The 18,572-nt window shown below is 55.0% G+C and overlaps 1 protein-coding gene across 6 annotated transcripts in view; it reads right to left on the reverse strand.

Moving 5' to 3' along the window:
• Positions 1 to 3,846: 3,846 nt before the first annotated feature.
• The window catches only part of DTNB (dystrobrevin beta), a 213,559-nt gene continuing 198,833 nt past the window's right edge, over positions 3,847 to 18,572 (reverse strand). For 5 of the 6 annotated variants that reach the window (XM_069805388.1, XM_069805390.1, XM_069805391.1 and 2 more), the window contains 4 exons: positions 17,742 to 17,831; positions 14,531 to 14,584; positions 10,698 to 10,733; positions 3,847 to 8,707 (listed from right to left, as the gene is read on the reverse strand). In XM_069805388.1, the coding sequence (XP_069661489.1) occupies positions 10,729 to 10,733; positions 14,531 to 14,584; positions 17,742 to 17,831 (149 nt within the window). In that variant the 3' untranslated portion in view covers positions 3,847 to 8,707; positions 10,698 to 10,728. The remainder of the gene's footprint in view (positions 8,708 to 10,697; positions 10,734 to 14,530; positions 14,585 to 17,741; positions 17,832 to 18,572) is intronic. The other variant, XM_069805389.1, reaches the window with a different exon arrangement.

Here is an 18,572-nt window from a genome sequence, read left to right on the forward strand (position 1 = left end):
CCCCGGCATGCCACAGTCCCTGTCGGGGCAGGGCAGCAGGTGAGGGGCACGGGGAGCCGGGGTGCAGGGGCTGCTGGGGCTGTGGGAGCACTGGTAGCACTGGGGAGGGACTGGTAGCCCCCCGCGGAGCCCCAGGGCAGGCACCGTGCCGGGGGTCCCCGGCACCCGCAGCCGCACCCTCCGCGCCCTGCCCCGGCGTGGTGTTTGCCTACCGATAACCGCGCTTGGCGCTCCCCTTCCTCTTCCATAAATCATGGGTGGGTGTGCGGGACAGGGAGGAGGAGGAGGGCAGGGGAGGAAAGGCACGGGTCACACCAACAGCTTGTAGCGGAGCGGAGGAATCAGTTCCCTGGTGATGGATGGAGCCAGGGCAGCCGATGCAGCCCAGGGTGGCCGTTAAATGGTGCAAACGAGGAGCAGCCCCGGCCCCGGGGTCAGGCACTGACATGGAGGCCCCCGACCCTGCGTGGGGGGAGGCCGGGTGCCCCTTAGCAGTGCCCCACGTCCCGGGGGGGCCATGCCGGGGGCTGCCCCAGGGAGGGGGCTGCAGGTGTCTGAACTGCATGGACACAGGGCCATGGCTGACCTTGCCCCCCCAAATTGGGGCAGCGGCCCCCATCTATGGCACCCATGGGACCCCCTGCCCACCCCATGCTGTGGGTGGGAAGGGAAGGAGGGGGATGCAGCAGAGAGCATTGCATGCCCTGCTGCCATACCCCCTGAGCAGGTCCCAGAGGGGGTCAGGGGGGTGGGCATGGGTGCGTGGACCCCAGTCCTAGCCTTGCACACTCCAAGGTGTTGGGTGCTTGTGAACACCGTCCAGCACGTGTGGCCATTGCTGGTTGGGGGCCGCAGCACCGGAGCGTGGCAGCGGGGTGGGCACCGCGGGCGGTGGGTTGGGTTGGCACCTTTCCTGATGCTGGCTGGGGGAAGCCTGGTGAGGGGCACCCAGGTCTGAGCCCAGCTGTGGGGCTCACAGGGTCCCTGGGATCTCCCTAGGGCACGTGGGGTCCCTGAGGTCTCCTTGAGGCACACAGAGACCCTGGGGTCTCCGATGGGCTGAGGCCATCTGCTGCCCCATGCTGAGCAGGAGCTGATCCCCCTCCTGGGGCTGGGGGTAATTGGGTTCAAATACAGCACTAACGAGGTATGAAAATGTTATCACCTGTAGAATAAACAGAGAGGCAGGGATATAGGTGCCCCTGGACAGGCACCTTGGCTGCAGCCTGCAAACAGGTCCTGTGTCCATAAGCAGCACCCACATCCCCCTTGGGAAGGGGCGCAGGCAGGCGGGGGACCCTTGAGGACGTGGTGTTGCAGCTGTGCCGCGGAGCAGCTCAGCGCATGCGGAGATCCCACCGGCTGCCGCCGGGACCTGGGTGCTGCCCCATGGCACCCGTGGCTGGGTCCCCCCCCACCGTGCCCTCCCGCCTGGCACTGAGGCAGCTGCTGGCAGCATTGGGGAAGGACCAACGCGGTGGCTCGATGTCCCCAAGTGATGGCTGGCAGGGTGGGTGGGCAGGACAGGGTGGATGCCGGGGACGGGAGGGGACAGGCAGCACGGGGGAACTGGCACCGAGCACGGTGCTCTGTGCGTGTGCAAGAGCACACGCGCTTCTGCACAAGCTTGTCTCAATGCACGCACGTGTATGTGGGTGTGCATGCAGGCACACACACGTGTGCACGGGCACGCACGACCCCGTGGGGACCCTGCCCACACGTGCACGTGGGGCGCGGGAGCGTGCGAGAGCACGCCGCAAGCGTGCACAGGCCTGAAAGCATGGGTGAGCGTGCATGCACACACGGTGTGCGCACACACAGGCAGTGCACACGCACTCTGTGCAGGCAAGTGTGCTCGCACCCGCGGGTGAGCAGCGGCCGATGCAGCCTTTGTGCCAGGCTTGGGGCTTCGGCTCCCTGTGCCCGCCGGCGGCCGCAGTGCAGGCAGGGCTCAGCCCAGCAGCGTGGGCTCCCCGGGCTGGGGTTGGTCCCTGTGAGTGGGAGGCGGCGGGCTGCGAGCACGGTCTGGTGATGGACACAACACTCGTGGCTGTCTACCAGCCTCCCCACCCACTGTCCCTGTGTGGGCTGGCGTGTGGGGTCCCCGGGGACCCCCCCAATGGGGCCCTGGGCCTGGCGGGCTCCGGGCAGCTCCTGGGGGTCTGCGGGTGCCAAGGAGGGGAGAGAGAGACACAGGGTGCTGCGGGGAGCGGGACCGATCCTGGGGAGGAGAGAGCAGTGTCCCCACTGTGGGGACCCTCCTCTGTGGGGGCCGTGTGGGAGAAGGGGGGAGCCGGGGATTGAGGCAAAAAATCCTCCCCCACAAGCAGGGGGGTGCTGATGCACAGTTAAATATGGCTTTTAAGGGCAACAGCTATATTTAGAGGGGTGCTATTTAGAGGGGTGCTGCCCCCACGTCCCCCCAGCGCGGGGTGGGAGGGAACAATCGGGGGGGGCTGGGGGACAGCAGAGGGGACACAGTGGCACTGGGATCACAAACCGTCTCTGTCCCCAGGTGGTCCTAGGCACTGCTGATGGGGTCGGGGGATGCAGCACCCACTGCTCCCTCCCTGGGCACACACTTGGCCAGGGGATGCGGGATGGGGAGCAGAGCCCAGCAGTGCTGGTAACACTTGTGCCACCCCCTCTGCCGCACTCGGCAAACGCCAGGTCTGTGGTGGTGGCCATGGCCGGGCAGGACCCCTGCCAGGGACGGTGCGCACGGCGAGGACAGGCAGCTGCCCCCAGGCAGAGCCCGGCAGTGTGCCGGTGCCGTGCCGGCAGAGCTGGTCATGCGCTCGGTCTCTGCTCCTGCGAAGCCGCGCTGAGCTGTTGGGGGGTTTCTCGCTCCCAATCTCACCTCACACTGGGTTGAGAGGAGCACGAAGCCGCCCCAGGCCCTGCAGCCCCCCTGGCTATGGGAAGGGTCTGTGTCTTTCCCACCAAGGTGCCTAATCCCTTACACAAATGAGTGCCTGGAGCTGGGCAGCGCCGTGCCAAATCGGGGCCGAGAAGCGGAGGGGATGCATCTGTGCCCGCGAAGCCGTGGATTCCTGGGGCTAAGGTTTCCTCTGCGTGAGCGGAGCCTGGCCCCTGCTGCCGGCGGCTCTGCAGGGGGTCTGCGGGAGCTGGGGCATCCCTCCGCAGCGGTCGCAGGAGGGTCCGGGCGTGGGCATGAAGCATCTCCGCCGAGTCTGGCGGTGTGGGAACTGGGCGTCCCCATGGCAGAACCAGTGCCGGCTGCGAGCCACCGCCAACACAGCGCACTGGGGCTGGATGGGGCACGAGATCCCCTCCATCAGGGGCTCTGTGTCCGGGGGGACCAGCGGCGACAACGGCCCCACCATTGCAGGGGCCTTTACCGGGGGGTCAGGCACCTGGTACCGCAAACCCCAGCTCCCCCAGTACAGTTTCTAACGCTGCGTTGGGAGGGGATGGGGGCTCCGGTGCGGATGCTCCCACCCCGGTGCCTGCCCGCCCTCTGAGCCTGGCCCTCACCCTTTCTGCCACCACCAGATGTGCTTGCTGGTGCAGGGTTTGCAGTGGGGGGGAACATCTGGCGGGGAGGAGGCAGCCATGCTGGGGCGTCGGCGCCGCGCTGATGGCACAGATGCGGCGGGCGCCACGGCCCTGAACACAGGCAGCTCTGTCTGCTTCCAGTGACCTGCAGCCATGACAAATGCGGGTAATCCTCTGGCTCTGCCGCTCCGTACGAACCCACAGTGAAGTGCCAGCAGCTGCTCTCATACTGTGTGCTGCTTTGGAGCAGTCGTTTCCTATTAAAAACCTTTTTTTTTTTCACAAACATCTCTGCTTTTTTCACATGGTGAAGGGACAAGACACCCCTTAGGGATGAGATGAATTTATTAAATATTTGGCAGATGACAGAACATGGCTTCCAGTTTACAGGTTTCTGTTAGAGACATTCCCCACACTTACAGCATTGGCTCCAGCGCAGGTTTGCCAACCGCTCCCAGGGACGCTCCCGCACTCAGCTGTGCCTGCGGCCGCACTCACACGGTGCCAGGAATAGGGAACAGCACCAAAGCTTGGCACGGTCCCCGACCCCCCGACTGCCGGGCTCTGCTGCTGGGGACACCCCAACTGTGCGGGCACGGCCAGGGCTCGGGGAGCCTCTGAGCACGCCTGTGCCAAGGGATGGCATGAGTGGCCAAAGCCACCACCTTCCTTTGGCACATCGCCGACAGACCAGCCGGGTGTGGGACATACTGCAGGGTGCCCGTCCCTATTCCCTACCCTGTGAAAACTGGGGGTTTCCCTCTCCTGGCATTAACCCCCAGCACCGGCGCATCAGCTGGGGATGCCAGCGCAGGGACATGGCTCTGTCTAGGTAACGTTCCCACGAGAAAACATTTTCAGGTGGCATTTTGCTTTTTTGTTCAGGTGGGTTTTGCCCTAGGGAAATTGCAAAGTTTCCTTGCAATCCGAATTTGATGTGTGCTGCTGGCTGGCTCTGCCTGGCAGGAGAAGGCACTGCGAGCCCCATGGCTCTGCCCCAGCCCGTGCTCAGCCCAAGTGGGAATTAAAGAGGGGCTTAACTACAGCCGCCGTGGCTATGCCGCAGCACTGGCATGCCTTCCCATCACTGCTGACGCACCGGGTCTGTGCTGGGGACCGGCCATTCCCTGGGAGCAGAGCCGTCTCCCAGGAAAACCAGGGTGACCCAGGTGAGGGAGCGGTGCCGTTCCCAGCAGTTTTGCAGGTGCCGGGACGATCGCAGGCGGTTTGGTCAGTATTGGCGAGGGAATTACAGCACAGAAAGTCACTGGAGAGCAATCGGCAACATTCCCTTGCAGCCCATCTCAACACACTGTCCCCAGGATTCAGCAGCGATTCCCGACACCACAGCCCGTGGCCTGCCTGCTCTGCCTGCTCTGCCTGCACCTGCCCGGCTCCGGCAGCACCATGCCCGGCTGGGCTCTGCGCGGGGCCCTGCCGTCCTCCCCGGGCTCCGGATCTGGTCCCGCTCTCTGCTAGTGACTCTCATTCCTGGATCCTGACGAAAAATGACCATCCAATTGCATAAAATAAAGCCCCAAATAAAGCAAAGAACCGTATCTGTGGTTATTTATATTTTTACCGGCAGCCTCAGGGGTGCGGGCAGATGCTGGGCAGCAGGGATGGGCAGGGAGGCACCGGCAGACACGCTCGGACCCAGCAGATCTCCCGAGAGCAGCACCGGCACGCGACACGCTGCCTGCAGTGCATGCAGGCACCCGTGCACCCACACACACAGGCACACATGTGCACACCCGCACACGTGCACCCACACACACCCATGCACATGTGCACACCCGCACATGTGCACACCCGCCGGGCTCCGACCCCAGGAGCTCTCTGGTGCTGCGGAGCATATTTCCCTGGCAGCCTCCGGGACGTTGCATCCCGGGCGCTGAGCAAGGACTCGGGTGAGCAGCCAGTTCCTCCGGCACAGTGCCACCGGCCCCGGGAACCCGCACACGCTGGAGCCGGGGTGCAGTAATGCCACAGCAGGACACAGCCTGGGGACATATATTAAAGCCCGGCCTGAACTGTTCCTCCTGGAGGGTTTAAGGCAATTATTCCAAAGGCAAACAATAGTTTGTAAGCAGGTTTCAAAGTTAACCATAAGCAAGCTGGGGTGCTGGGTGGTTCTTCCCCTACACAATGTCCCAGCATGTCACCGGTGGAGGTGCCTGGCGTTACTGGGGTGCAAAACGATTCCGTGCATCCTGTCTGGCGCAGGAACCCCTGCTGATGGCCATGGCACAGCTCAGACCCCAGCATCCATGCTTGTCCCGGTGCTTCCCGGGCTCTACTGGACCAGTCTGTGCCCCAAGCCCTGCTTTGAGCCTGCGCTGCCTACCCCAGTGCCAGACTGGTGCTGGGGGCAGCGGCACCACGAGGGCAGATCCCAAGGTACTGGGACTGACCGCACCAGCTGGGCTTCACCAACAGGGTCTGGGGACCAGCGGTGACCTCCCTAAATGACACCGTTGAGTGACATGTCATGACAGCCTGCCCAGAGTGCCGCCAAGCCAGCTAACCATGCTCTCCGCGGCATCACCATGCACCGCAGTGAAAGGCTGGGGGGACCCTGCGGCATCGTTCCCATCACCTCCAAGCGATGGTGGAGGGAAGCTATCGGTAGCAGGCCGACGAGGACAGGTGCAATTAAGCTCACGCCTTGGTGATCTGATGCCTGGACCTGGCTAGCAGCTGCCCTTACTCGCCATCACCCCTGGTTGCTCCTGCTGGCTGCAGGGTGCGCATTACTGGAGCCATGCCCACAGGACCCTTTAGACCGGGGGGGCACAGATTCCTCCTGCTCCAGCAGCGGCTTGGTGGGCGAACGCCGTCCTCCCGGCAGCAGCCAGCACGGCAGCAGCCAGCACCAACCTGCAGCCCCAGCCTTGCAATAATATAAAGTATTATAGCTAAAATGCTTTACCGGCTACAATAAATGGCATCATGGGTGAGGCACTGCAGAGCCACGGCACGCAGGGTCACATTTAACACACACAGACGATATCCCCACTGCATCTGTACAAAACCCCACTGATCCCGCCAGGTTTTCCGAACAAAGCCCAGATGCCCCCGCTCCCCTGGCTGTCACCCTCCCTGCGACTGGCAGCGCTGGCTGTAAGAGCCCTGGTGGCGGGGGGTTCTCCCCAGCATCTCCCCTCCGAGCGCCTGGCCAGCTGGAGCAGTGGTGGCCGGTGGTGGCAGGTCCCGGTGGTGCCACCTCCATCTCCTCTGGCTGCGGCCGGACCGCAGGCTCAGCGAGATGCTCGCGGCTGAGGTGGCAGCTGCGGCAGGAGGTTTTTTGCCTCCTGGCAATCGTGGTAGCAAAAGCGAGAAGGGAAAGTCACAGGGTGAGTAATAACAGGAAAAAAGCAGCAAACGTGACGCTCCCCTGTGATCCAGGCTTTGTGCTTCCCTGACGGCTATAGGAGACGTGTCTTCATCCCTTCCTTCCAGTCTGTGCCACATTTTGGGCCCCGGCACCTCTAAGGAGGCGACAACTTCCACCCCACCATCCCACACGTTGCCACGGGCTCTCCCATCACCACCCCGGGCTGCCCCGTGGCGCAGCCCCCTCCTCCGGCACTGCCGCCACTGCAGACACCCAGTCCCTGACACTGGACTCGGCGGAGCTCGGCCGGGAGCTCCCAGCCTCTCGTCCGCACGAGGTGCCAGGAGATCCCACCGGCACAATGCAAACTCTCCGGCCGCTTGCACCTCTGGCCAGCAGGAGGAAGACCCCGGTGCCTGCGCAGCCGTAACACCTCCCGCTGCCGACAGCCTTCACCACTCCAGCAGGTCCCCAAGCGCGGCCATCAGCAAAACATTCCTATTTTCAGTGCTTGAATCCGCCCGTAGCTGCAGCCAAAGCTGCTGCAGGTCCTAATTCAGCAAATTCAGCCGAAAACGCACACAAAACCTTCCCTATCCCCGCGAGCGCACTCTGTTTGGCAGGCTAAAGCTAACATGCTGCACCAGGTTATCATCACTTTCCTTTCCTTCTTGACAGCTCATTCACAATATTTATCTTCAACTAAGTCTGTGGCCACCACGTACGTTTATTTTCTCTCTCCCCAAGGGCTGTAGGTACCCAGTGAGCACTTTCCACTGAGAACCGAGGCCATGTATCGGTTCAGACAGGAAGAAAAGCTGAGGGCTGGTTTCAGGGTTTATCACTCCTTTCCATTCATCACCCTTGATAAATATTTATAGATGCATTAGGGCACTCAGCTCCTTCCACTAAAAATAACATTCCTAAGCACCAAGAAAAAAAAAAAATCACCAGTGATTGGAACTGATTACAATGTTTTCTAAGCAGCTATGGAAGAAAAGCCTAGCAAGGATCAGAGAGTGGTGAGCTGCCAGCCTCAGACTACACAACTTGGGTTATTTCTCTTAATTTTAAACAAAACCGAACTCGATGCCTGAAAATGAATGCAGAGATGCTAATCTAAGCCTAGCAATGGTTGTCTCTGAATTCCTTGCTTATAAAGGGAAATTTTTTAACAGTCTGAAGAGAAGCAGAGCCAGGAACGCCGGGAGGCAGGCGGCTGGTGGCCCGTTGCTGCTGCTGCTGCTCCTCTGGTTGTGCAGCCCTCCACCCGTGACGTGCCCTGCCATTTACTCCCAGGATGACACGCGACATCACACACGATGGCAACCAGACACTGACAGACAGCGCGGTGTTTGGAGAAGGTGAGTTTTTTGAAGGCAGAATCCCCTTCGTGTCACACGCAAGGGATCCAGGAGGCTCTACACCCATTTTTTCATGCATATTGAGGGGCAGAAGTCAAGAGGAAATAACCAGTGTGTGACGCAATGATGACACCATTTGGGAGGAAATCAAAAAAGATCAGTACACTTAGCAGGAGCAGGGAGTATTAGCCTTCCTTTCCTTTCCTTTTTTTTTTTTTTTTTTTTTTTAAACCTCCCATAAATTGCTGAGTTTGATGGGGCATTGTCTGATTACCGTTAGTAAACACATGGAGGAAAATAGTACATGCAATGACCTAAGAGGCAAGTGCCCACAGGGAAAGCCCTCCAGGTGGTTCAGAGAAAGCTGCTTTCATCAGCAGGTGGTTGAGATTGGTCACAGTTGCACGATGGTGAATGTATCGGCTGAAACGTGCCTCTTCCAAAGGATGGGGAGACGTCTCTCAATTGTAAGCGTAACCCTCCATGCCTGCGTCATCAGAAACACACAACGTGCCATCAGCAACTGCAGAGGGCAGAGCTCCGGCCTCACCCTGCACGGGTTTGGAGATCAGCTCCCGCACGGTCGCAGGGCAGGAGCCAAGCTCCTCTGCTGGGACCTCCTGAACCCTCTGGTTGGGGCTGCACATATCTGGGGACATCCCGGGCAAGCTCGGAGCAGACCGAACGCGCGGCGCCCACCATGACCGTCAAGCGTCCTGCTGACCCCAGAGCTCCTCACCTTGGACCCGACAACCCGGGAAACAGAGGAAACACGAGCTCCTGAGTCACCGACACCGGGATCGTGGTGCCGTGGCAGGTCCCCAGGTCCCGCGAGTGAGGGCCCGTGAGCTGACACGGTTGACTTTGCAAGCCAAGGTGAGGTTGGTGCTGGGCATTCTCCCCCCAGAATAGCCAAGATCTGTTAACAGAAAGCCCCTGACGATGCTGCCCGTCCCAGCCCCCTCTGCCATCGGTGGGCAGCCAGAGCTGTGGCTCGGCTGGACACCACCGCCACCGGGACGGCTCAGGAGGACCCATCACAGGTTCTGGCACTGCAAATGGGAATGCGAGGAACTTGAGCTACCGCAGTTTAAAGGATTTTCTTCTTTCACTGACATGTCTTCATTCTTTCTGGAGGATAAAGAAACCTGAAAGTAGTTTCTCTCTCTTATTTTTTCAGTTGTGTCTAATTTAGCGCTCATCAGCGCCGGTCCTTGGTGGTGTTGGAGGCACTGCTGGGCTTCTCAGGGAACAGGGAGCTTCTCGTCTCCAGATCAGTGGCTAAGGGGTGACTGGGGTCAAAGCCATCCTTTCCTCCAAAGCCATCAGAGTTAAAGGGACATTAAGAAAAAGCCACATGCAGCAGTATAAACAGCTCCCCATTGCTGGCTTCCTCTCTAATGGTATAATTTCACTCCTTCTTGAGTTACCAGATTGTTTCCCAGATGAGGCAGGACTTGAATTTCTAATGTAAAAACTATCAGAAAAACTCTCAAGCCACTTTCAGGTTATCTCTATCCACCACTAAAATGGCAGGGAGGCAGAAAGGGCAAAGACTCTTTTTTCTCCTTTGCAAATTACCTTTAGAGGACAACTGCGGTGGTTTTATCATGCAAAATTGTGTTTCAGATCCATCATGACTAATTCATCTGGCCCACTACCACCGTGGGCTGGGTCTGAACTGATAAGCTAAAGATAAGACATTCTCCTGCCTGGTTTCTACAGCTAACCCACCTACAGTGTAAAGGAACAGGTCCTAGAAGGAAGGTTACCTAGTACACGAGTCCCCATCCCTTTATGGCTAATTATGTGTCCATCCATGCTACGTTTTTCTGCCACAAGAACCCTCCTCCTTCCCACTGGGAATGGTGAAAGATGGGCATTGTGGCTAAGGCAAATGTCCAGCGAGTGTATGGGGAGTGTGGAAACCTGATCCGGTGCCCTCCTACGAGCTTTTCAGATGGGGATGATAGGGATCTTATTCAGTCCTTCGGAGGCATTGTCACCGTAGGGCTCAGGCTTTCTCCCTTACCGTATCTTGTGCTCTCCAACCACCTGTTTGTCTATCCATCTGTTGTGCCTTATTATAACTTAAAGCACAGGCTCTTCGAGGGTAGAGATGGTATTTTTAGTACATCTGGATAGTGTCCATCACAATAGGGTCCTATTTCCTGGCTGAGGCCTCTCAGTATAGAAGTAATACTAATAAAATAGGAGATAATGCTCTTCTCGCTGAAGTTAATGACGTTTTCCCACTGTCTGCAGCAGGAGCAGAATTCCGTCTTAACAAGAAAAAAAAAAATCAACATCCTTTTGAACGGTTGTGGAGCGATGGGCAGGCGGGGAACCTTCCTTGTGCACAAATAGGAGATCGGGGCAAGGGCAGGAGGTGACCAGGGACTTGGTCCTATGCATTGCAACGGTGCGTACAGAGCAACGCTGCTGGAGATGGGAAGAAAAAAGATATCCATCCTTACCTGAATTACTGTACAGCTGGTGGTCATCCATCTAACCTGCAACACAGGCGGAAAGGCACGTTTAGAAAGTAGGTAATTTTATTTCCTGTAAAATGAAAAATCTACCCTCCCCATCTCTTGTTGCTCTTCTCAGGACTGCAAACAGCTTTACAGGCATTGGGATAAATGGCAAGTCCTCTGAAATACAAGGTGGGTAGAAAAGTGCTCCTGATCTTACTGAATCCCAGAAATCCCAGCATCGCCGGGATCGCCCAGCCCAACCCCGCCCTCAAAGCAGGGTCAGTCACTGCAGGCTGCTCAGGACCTTGTCCCATCAGGTTTTGAGGATCTCCAAGGGTGGAGACCCCACAAACTCTCTGGGCAACCTGTGCCATTGTTTGACCAGCCTCACAGTAAAGAAGTATTTTTTACGTTCAAACAGAATTTCCTGTATTTTGAGGTGTGCCTGTTGCCTCTTGTCTTTTCACTGGGCACCACTGAGAAGACTCTGGCTCGGTTTTCTTTAGTCTTTTCCATCAGTTATTTACACACATTGATTTGATCCCAGCTCTCTCAGCCTCTCATCGTGTGACAGATGCTTCAATGCCTTCGTCATTGCCATGGCCTTTTGCTGGACCCTCTCCAGTCTGTCCATGTCCCTCCTGTACTGGGGAGCCCAGCATTGGACCCAGCACCCCTGGGGTGGCCTCACCAGCACTGAGCAGAGGGGAAGGATCCCCTCCCTTGACTGGCAGTGCTTTGCCAGCCCAGGAAACCATTCGCCTTTGTTGCATGAGGGCACATTGCTCAACTCAGTGTCCACCAGGACCCCCAGGTTCTGCCCTGCAAAGCTGCGTGCAGGTGGCCTCCAGCCCGTCCTGGTGCCTGGAGTTGTTCCCAGGACTTGGCACTTCTCCTTGCTGAACTGCATGAGGTTCCTGCCGTCCCATTTCTCTGGCCTATTGAGGTCCCTCCGGACGACCCGCTGGTGTACAGCCACTCCTCCTGGTTTGGTGTCACCTGCAAACCTGCTGAGGATGGCCTCTGTCCTGTTCTCCAGAACAGATGGCTGCATGGACTACAGTTTTGATCGGTGTGGGCAGGTGTATTTCAAATTGGATATTTTTGTCTAACAAATTTTACGGGGCTGCAAACCAGGCACTTTTTTCCAGCAGTTTGACAGAGCAGATCACAGCTCTTTAGTCCCTTTTCTAGCGGTATGGGGGTTATAAAATCTGACTGGCCAATACATGAAGGGACCAGCTCATGGAGAGTCTTGTTTCAGGTGATACTGTCATGCGTTCACCTCCTGGTCACCAACAGAAGCATGCCGTCTTGGAGAAAGGCAGCGGGACCCAGTGACTGTGGGACAGCCCTAGCCAAGCAGGCATCCGACCTGGAATAATGACTGGCATGTTTGCAATGTATGGATACGTAACGCCAGGTTTCAAGAAGGGATAACTCAAAGAGAGTGCTGAGGCTGGCTGAACTGCTGTGGGGTGACGTCTAACGTGACTGGATGGACATGGCTTTGCCAGCTCCCGACTGTGCTCTTCTGTGCCTGGAAACCCATGTAGACATCATCTCTGGAGATGCTGCTTAATTTGTAATCCTAACCACAAAAGACGCAGCCAACTTGGAGTCTTCCTGAATGATTTCATCCTTCTAAAGCCATACCACGCCGCTGCTATATCAAGTGTACGAACATAAGCCTCTCCAGCGGGGAAGCGAGTTCTGAGGTTGATTAATTGGGACCCAGAGAAATATGAAATAACTTTGTGAAGAAACTTGTGAGGAAGCCCAAGGGCGATGCTGTCCCTACGAAACACATCGCAGTGGAGTCCCTGCGAGGACCGGTGTCTCCCTGGTCTACGTCAGTGGAGAAGTTGGGGGAATACATGAGCTGCAAGTGATTCTTCTTCTTGTCTGTCCAGGATGGGAGGAAGTAACGGAAGAGCTTTGCTGAGATGGGGATGAACACAAGAGTCACTGTGCAAAGAACGAAGTTGGGGCAGGTAGCGCTCGGCATGGGTACGGGGTCCATCGGACCCCACGTGCCTGCAGCATCCCGGCCACGGGTCCCTATAGGTAACGTGGGGCAGAGAGCAAGCGCTTTCGTAACGCCTGAACTCTACGTAGCCCACACAAAGCCCATTGGGACTCCCCATTGCTGTGCGAGCTTTGGTGTCTGGAGGAGCTCCCACAGAGTACACGCTCCACAGGAGGACTGCAGTTTATATATTGATCATTCCTTGATTTTTCTGCAAGATTTTTATCTCACTAACTTTGTGACATTAAGAAATCACTTACTTTCTGGCAGAGATAATATTTACATTCCATATGAAGGCTTTTGGACCAAGTTCTGCTTTTGGTTACACATCTCAGTCCCTGTCGTCCGTCCCGTTCCCCCCCCGCGGCTTCAATGCTGCTGCAATGAGTAACAGAGCTGAATTTGTCTTACTACATCTCTGCTACCATACATCATATTTCAACTCTTGAAAATCCCCCTTTCCCTATTTCCCATGCAAGATACAATGCACATTTGGAAAAAAGCAGAAGGGTCATCTGCTAAGCATCTAAAATATTTAATTGAAGAGGAATGTTCTAGGGCAAAGACAGGGTCCTGTGATTTAAAGCCAATGCAATTCTGCTTTGAAAACTCCTGTTTTAGCTAAAATCAAACTTACTGCACTTCTTCCTACAAACTTATAATGTCTAATACTGATGGACAAACCATCAGGAAGCAGAGCAATTCCAAACACCTGAATGCTTTGCAGGACTCGCTGTACAGAAGAATTCAGGAAAACGAGCTCTTTTGGTAAGCCCTGCCACTTCAGCTTAGCCAGAAGGAAAATGTGCGTACAACAAAAAAAAAGGATAAAAAGTTCCAGTTTGTTGACGCTGAACTTAGGTTTGGCTCAAATGAGACAAATGCTTGGGCTGATTCAAACCTGTCCGAGTCTGTTTCTTGTGCTTTGGTTTAAAACATCGAAAGCAAAAGTCAAGAGACCCCTGAGCAAGGTCTCTTCCCAAGGAGGCTCTGGGAGGTGCTTTTGTGTTCACTTGTGGAGTGTGACATGAGGAACAGATCTCCTGCAGATGCCTCCAACTCAACCGTACGCTGCACGGTTGTTTGCAAGTCTCGGGGCTGCACTCCACGCCTGCGATGATCACTTCCAGCCCTGGGAATAACTCTGCTAGCACGTGTCATGGATTCATTCGCACCAAAGGAAGATGTGGTCTGGGGAGGATTAGTATCTAGACCTGCAATCCAGGGATAGCAGAGATGAAAGAGACCTCCTGTGAAACCGCGTTCAGCCGATGGCACTGCCTACACGGGATTACCGTCAGCAGAGTAATTCTGAACATTTGTCCAGCCAAGGTCACAGGAGGCAGTGGTTCAGCAGATGATGGTCCCACCGCTCAGGAACTTCACTGGTAACCAGCCCACGCTTTGTTTTTTTCTAATATATTCATCTGGAGTTCTCGCAGCACTCAGAGCAACTCCTCCTCCTCCTCTTACACATTTCTGTGCATGACCTTTGCTGAAAGAAAAACATTCTTGAAAGCTGAATACACACGCTGAAGAAATCCTGGCCATGACGTCATCTCAAGCCATGGCAGATGTTGGAGAGAGTGACCCAGCAGCATGGCGATGACCGGAGCAGATAAACCTGTGCTGTGTCTGCAGGTGGCGTAACAGCAGCAGCAGCAAGGCGGGCTGCTTCCACCCGGAGCCATCTGCATTCACAGCCCTCTCCTGGGACTCCAAATGGAGATGCCAAACTCAGCTCCTGCGGAGGAGCAAGGCAGAAAATGCTTTACAGCCCACAGACTGTAGTTTGTCCCCTTACCTCGGTCCTTTCCATTCTGCATTTTTTCTGTTTCTTCTTCATCTTCTTCCTCTGCTTCAAAAAAAAAGGAAAAAAAAAAGCAAACATGAGACAAGCAGGTGAGAGAATAGATGCTCGGGGAACTTTTGAATAGATGCTTGGGGAACTTTTCTGTGGCAAGGAAGAACTGGCTTTTCAGGCATAGCAGACATTGGAGGGGAAGGAGGATGAGTGTTCAGGCTCCCAAGGAAAATCTGGATGGAAGCATCATCATCCTTCCTATGGCACAGTGCCTGTTCACTGCTGGTGGTGAAACAGTCCCTGCTCCATCCTGATCGGATGATTAGAGGTTGTAGAATGCTAGCTGGAAGTGGTGTCTACATTGTCCAAAAGAGTGGACTACTACCTGGCCCGGGTAGTACTGGGACCAAAGTCCCTTGTGCACTCTTACTTTAGCACTGTAAGAAACAGAGAACTGCACAATGTACACAGTGGGAAGGAAGTCACGACTTCTATGCCGAGGTCAAACCTAAGGAAGAAAAATGAAAACGGTTTACAGTGAGGTGAAAACCTTGGAGGGTCCCTCCTGGGGTTGCAGGGTTTGCCCATGAAAGGTGTTCAGGGACGCCGACGCTCACACTGGGGCAAAGCCACGTAACTGGTGACAGGCTGTGCCCCCAGAGACAGGCGCTCATTATGTCTGAGAGCTGGTGGTTCATTATATTTAACTCCGGCTAAGTTGAAGAGAGTTTATGGCCAGGCTTGTATTTATGTAGCAGAGAGCGGGAGCAGAAGGTCACATTCTTCTGCAGATGGTGGCTCATATCTCTCTGCGCAACATTTCAATGAGACCTGTGTAAACAGGTAATAGTTATTATGAGCAGTGATATCACTTCTGCCTACTTCACATGCTGCTGAGAGCAAAGAAAGGGAGAAAACCCTGCAATGAAAAGCACAATTTGAAAAACTGAAGCATTCTGAATTGATCTGATCAAAGGGGTTCTTATACACATTTGATCTCTTTGTTGCTTTGACAGCAGGACCGATGAGACACCTGGGAGTCACACAGCCTCTGCCTACTCAGCGATGGCTACCAATATGTCCTTAATGCGAATGCAGAAGACATCACTGACAAAACCAAACGCATTTTTAATAACAAGAGAGGTGACCTGGAGCTCAGCAGCCGCTCTGCGTCCTGAACCTGGCTCCTGTTGGGCAGCTTTGCAGGGCAGGGGCCAAGCCGCCTCTGGCAGTATCATGCCTGGTCCCTGGAGACCAGCAGTGGGTGTCTTTTTAAGCTCAGTTGGGAGTAAAAATGACGTCAAGTGTTCCCTCTGCAGCACCAGGAGCATTCGACTATCAGCACAGGAGAAGGGGATGGCCAGAGCATCTCTGGAAGCCCATCTAGGAAGGGGTAACGCAAGCAGTGTTTCCTTTCCAAAGGAATCTGTTTTCTGAGCTTGTGCAAAGGTACGGAGAGGCAAACAGAGGTGTGGGTGGTGTACGCACCCGTGTCTCACAAAACGCTCAAAACACAATGCCTGCAGCTATATTGGGCGAGCCTGGGGCTGGAGGAGGTGTCTATTCTCACAGCGTACCTCCAGGACAATATGTGTTAAATCCCACTGACTCTCATCAGCTGAGGATAACTCATGCTTTTCCTAATTTACACAAATGAAATGATTTCAGATACTTTCAAGGGAGCCTTCTTTAGTATCTGCATATCCTCAAGTAGGAGAGTAATTAATTCCATTTTCACTCCCTTGTGAACCATAACTGCTTTGCACGATCCCCGACAAGCCTGAAAGGGCTGTCAATAGCGCAAACCCGGGCTGTTTGCATTTGCCAAACTCTCAGGGATCTCAGAGGAGGGCAGGAGCATTGCAGGTCCAGCCGACGCTTCAGCTCTGCCACCAGCCACCCTGGACCAGACCCTGGGCTCAGCCGTACCGCTGCAAACGCACTCCTCTATTAAAAGCAAAAAATAAATTACTGCAGACATCTGTTTTGGGCAGAGGGTTTGTTCACTGGGTTTCAGCCTAGCAGGAAGAGAGCTGTGCGTCTCGAGCATGGTGATTTATTGAAGAAACACACAGCCCTTCACTGCAATGGCACCAGCGGTGCTGCTGTCATACATGAAAGACTTTATTAACTCACAGCTGCCTTTGCAGCCAAGACACGGGGTTTAGACTGGGTGAATTTACTGCTTAGCAGTAAAATATCAACCCGGTTTATAACTGTGACTTCTCCATTAAGGGCAGTGGAAACAAAAAGCCTAACTGGTTTTAACATGGAGTTTGATAAGTTTATGGGGGGATTATGAGATAGAGCAAGGGGTTGGGGGAGGTATGAAACAGAAACCATGAGGTTCAGTCTGAATACAGAATGCTTTACTTTTTTCTTAAGAGAAGGCAGCCCACAAACAAGCTGCTGGAATCCTAAATGGTCATATATTCCATCGCTGACAAAGCTCGAGAGTCACAGGATGTGTCCCTGGACTATAGCAGAAGCTGCTCCTGTCCCATCAGGGTGTTTACTTCCACTGGCCCAGTAAAAAGGCATGAAGGGAATAATTATCTTTCTGCCACATTGCTGTTTAATCCTTTGTTGCAATTGGCCTCACGTACATTTACTATATATTTGTGATTACGGCATCTAATGGGGATTCATGGCAGAGGAGTCTCACCTGCTGCTCAAGTGTCGCTGTCACTAAGCAATACTTTGGGGAGACTCACTCACACATCTGCCCTGGCTTCTGACTTGCTGGCTTGTGTTGTTAAGGAGCTCTGACTTCCAGAAGTGGGACTGGGAAGTGGCACTTCTCCTGCCTTGTAAGAGGTCCAGGACATGCCTGCAGGGTACTCTGCAAAAGCTGCTTAATGCTGTTATATATGCACGATCAATACGAGCAGGAGTGTGGGAGCTAGATGTGAGTCTGCTTCATGAATCACCAAACGGTGCTATCAATCAGCCAGGTTTGTATCTGCAGAGTATTGCCTTAACTATCAGTGATAAAAATCAATGGAAAGCCTGTTCAGGAGGTATTTGGAGTTCTCAATGATGTTAGCTATAAAGATTATTTTTCATTTTATCATTGAAAAAAATGAACACATAATCTCGCATTATGCTTTAAGTAGTTTTTATAAAATATAAACCTAAAGACAAATCTCCAACTTGTGGCTTCAAGCTCTCCTTTTTCTGCTGCGCGATGTGTCGCTACGTTAACTCTTACCTGAATGAAGTTCCTTCACCAGCGATGACATGGTGTTGGTGATGGAATCAGCTGCTACCAGCAGGTCGTTGCGGAGGTTCCTCCTTGTACCTGGGAGCAGAGCAGACACACAAACAGCAAGGATTGCACATGCCGCACTGCCACTGCCCAACCTCCTCGCGCCGCTATGCTCGGCCACGCGTCCCTCACTGGTCCCCACCAGTGTCCCCATCTCGGGACAGAGTTTGGATGCCCCAGCCCTGGCCCCATCAAAGCAGCTCGGCTTAGCAAGAGATGGTGATTTGCTCTGGAACAGCCCAGTTCTGCTTGGCTGCCTGATTGCCTGTTTGGCTAATTAGCTATCACACCACTCTTCTCCTTGACAAGGACAGCGCTCGTACGGCAGCTCAAGGGCAGACGCTTCTCTCTCCATGACAGGAGTCGCTGGGCGCTGGCTGTGGCGCAGCTGATCCACACATTTTGTTTGTGCAGAGTCGTTATCGCTGCTGGCTTCTCTGTTGCAATCGATATTGCTCAGGTTTGAGCGGAATAAAAGATAACTTTATTCTCGCCCTCTGCAGAGCTCTCCTCTTGCGTCACTGGAGGAAGCAATCCTCTTCCTCGGTGTGCCACACAGCCGGGGGGCTGGCACCTTGCTGTCACCCACAAGACATTGCCCAGTTCAGTCTGCACACTTGTCTTGTGCGAGCCTCTGCTCAAGGGACCTGCTCACCCCATCAGCAACGTGAACATCTGCCACGGCTCTGTCGGAACGACCGGGACCAGCCAGGGGCCACGATCTGCAAAGGAACCGTCAAACCGGCTGCTGCCTATAAGAGAGATGAGTGAGGG

The sequence above is a fragment of the Haliaeetus albicilla genome, chromosome 18 (assembly GCF_947461875.1).
Source record: "Haliaeetus albicilla chromosome 18, bHalAlb1.1, whole genome shotgun sequence".
Taxonomy (NCBI): Eukaryota; Metazoa; Chordata; class Aves; order Accipitriformes; family Accipitridae; genus Haliaeetus; species Haliaeetus albicilla.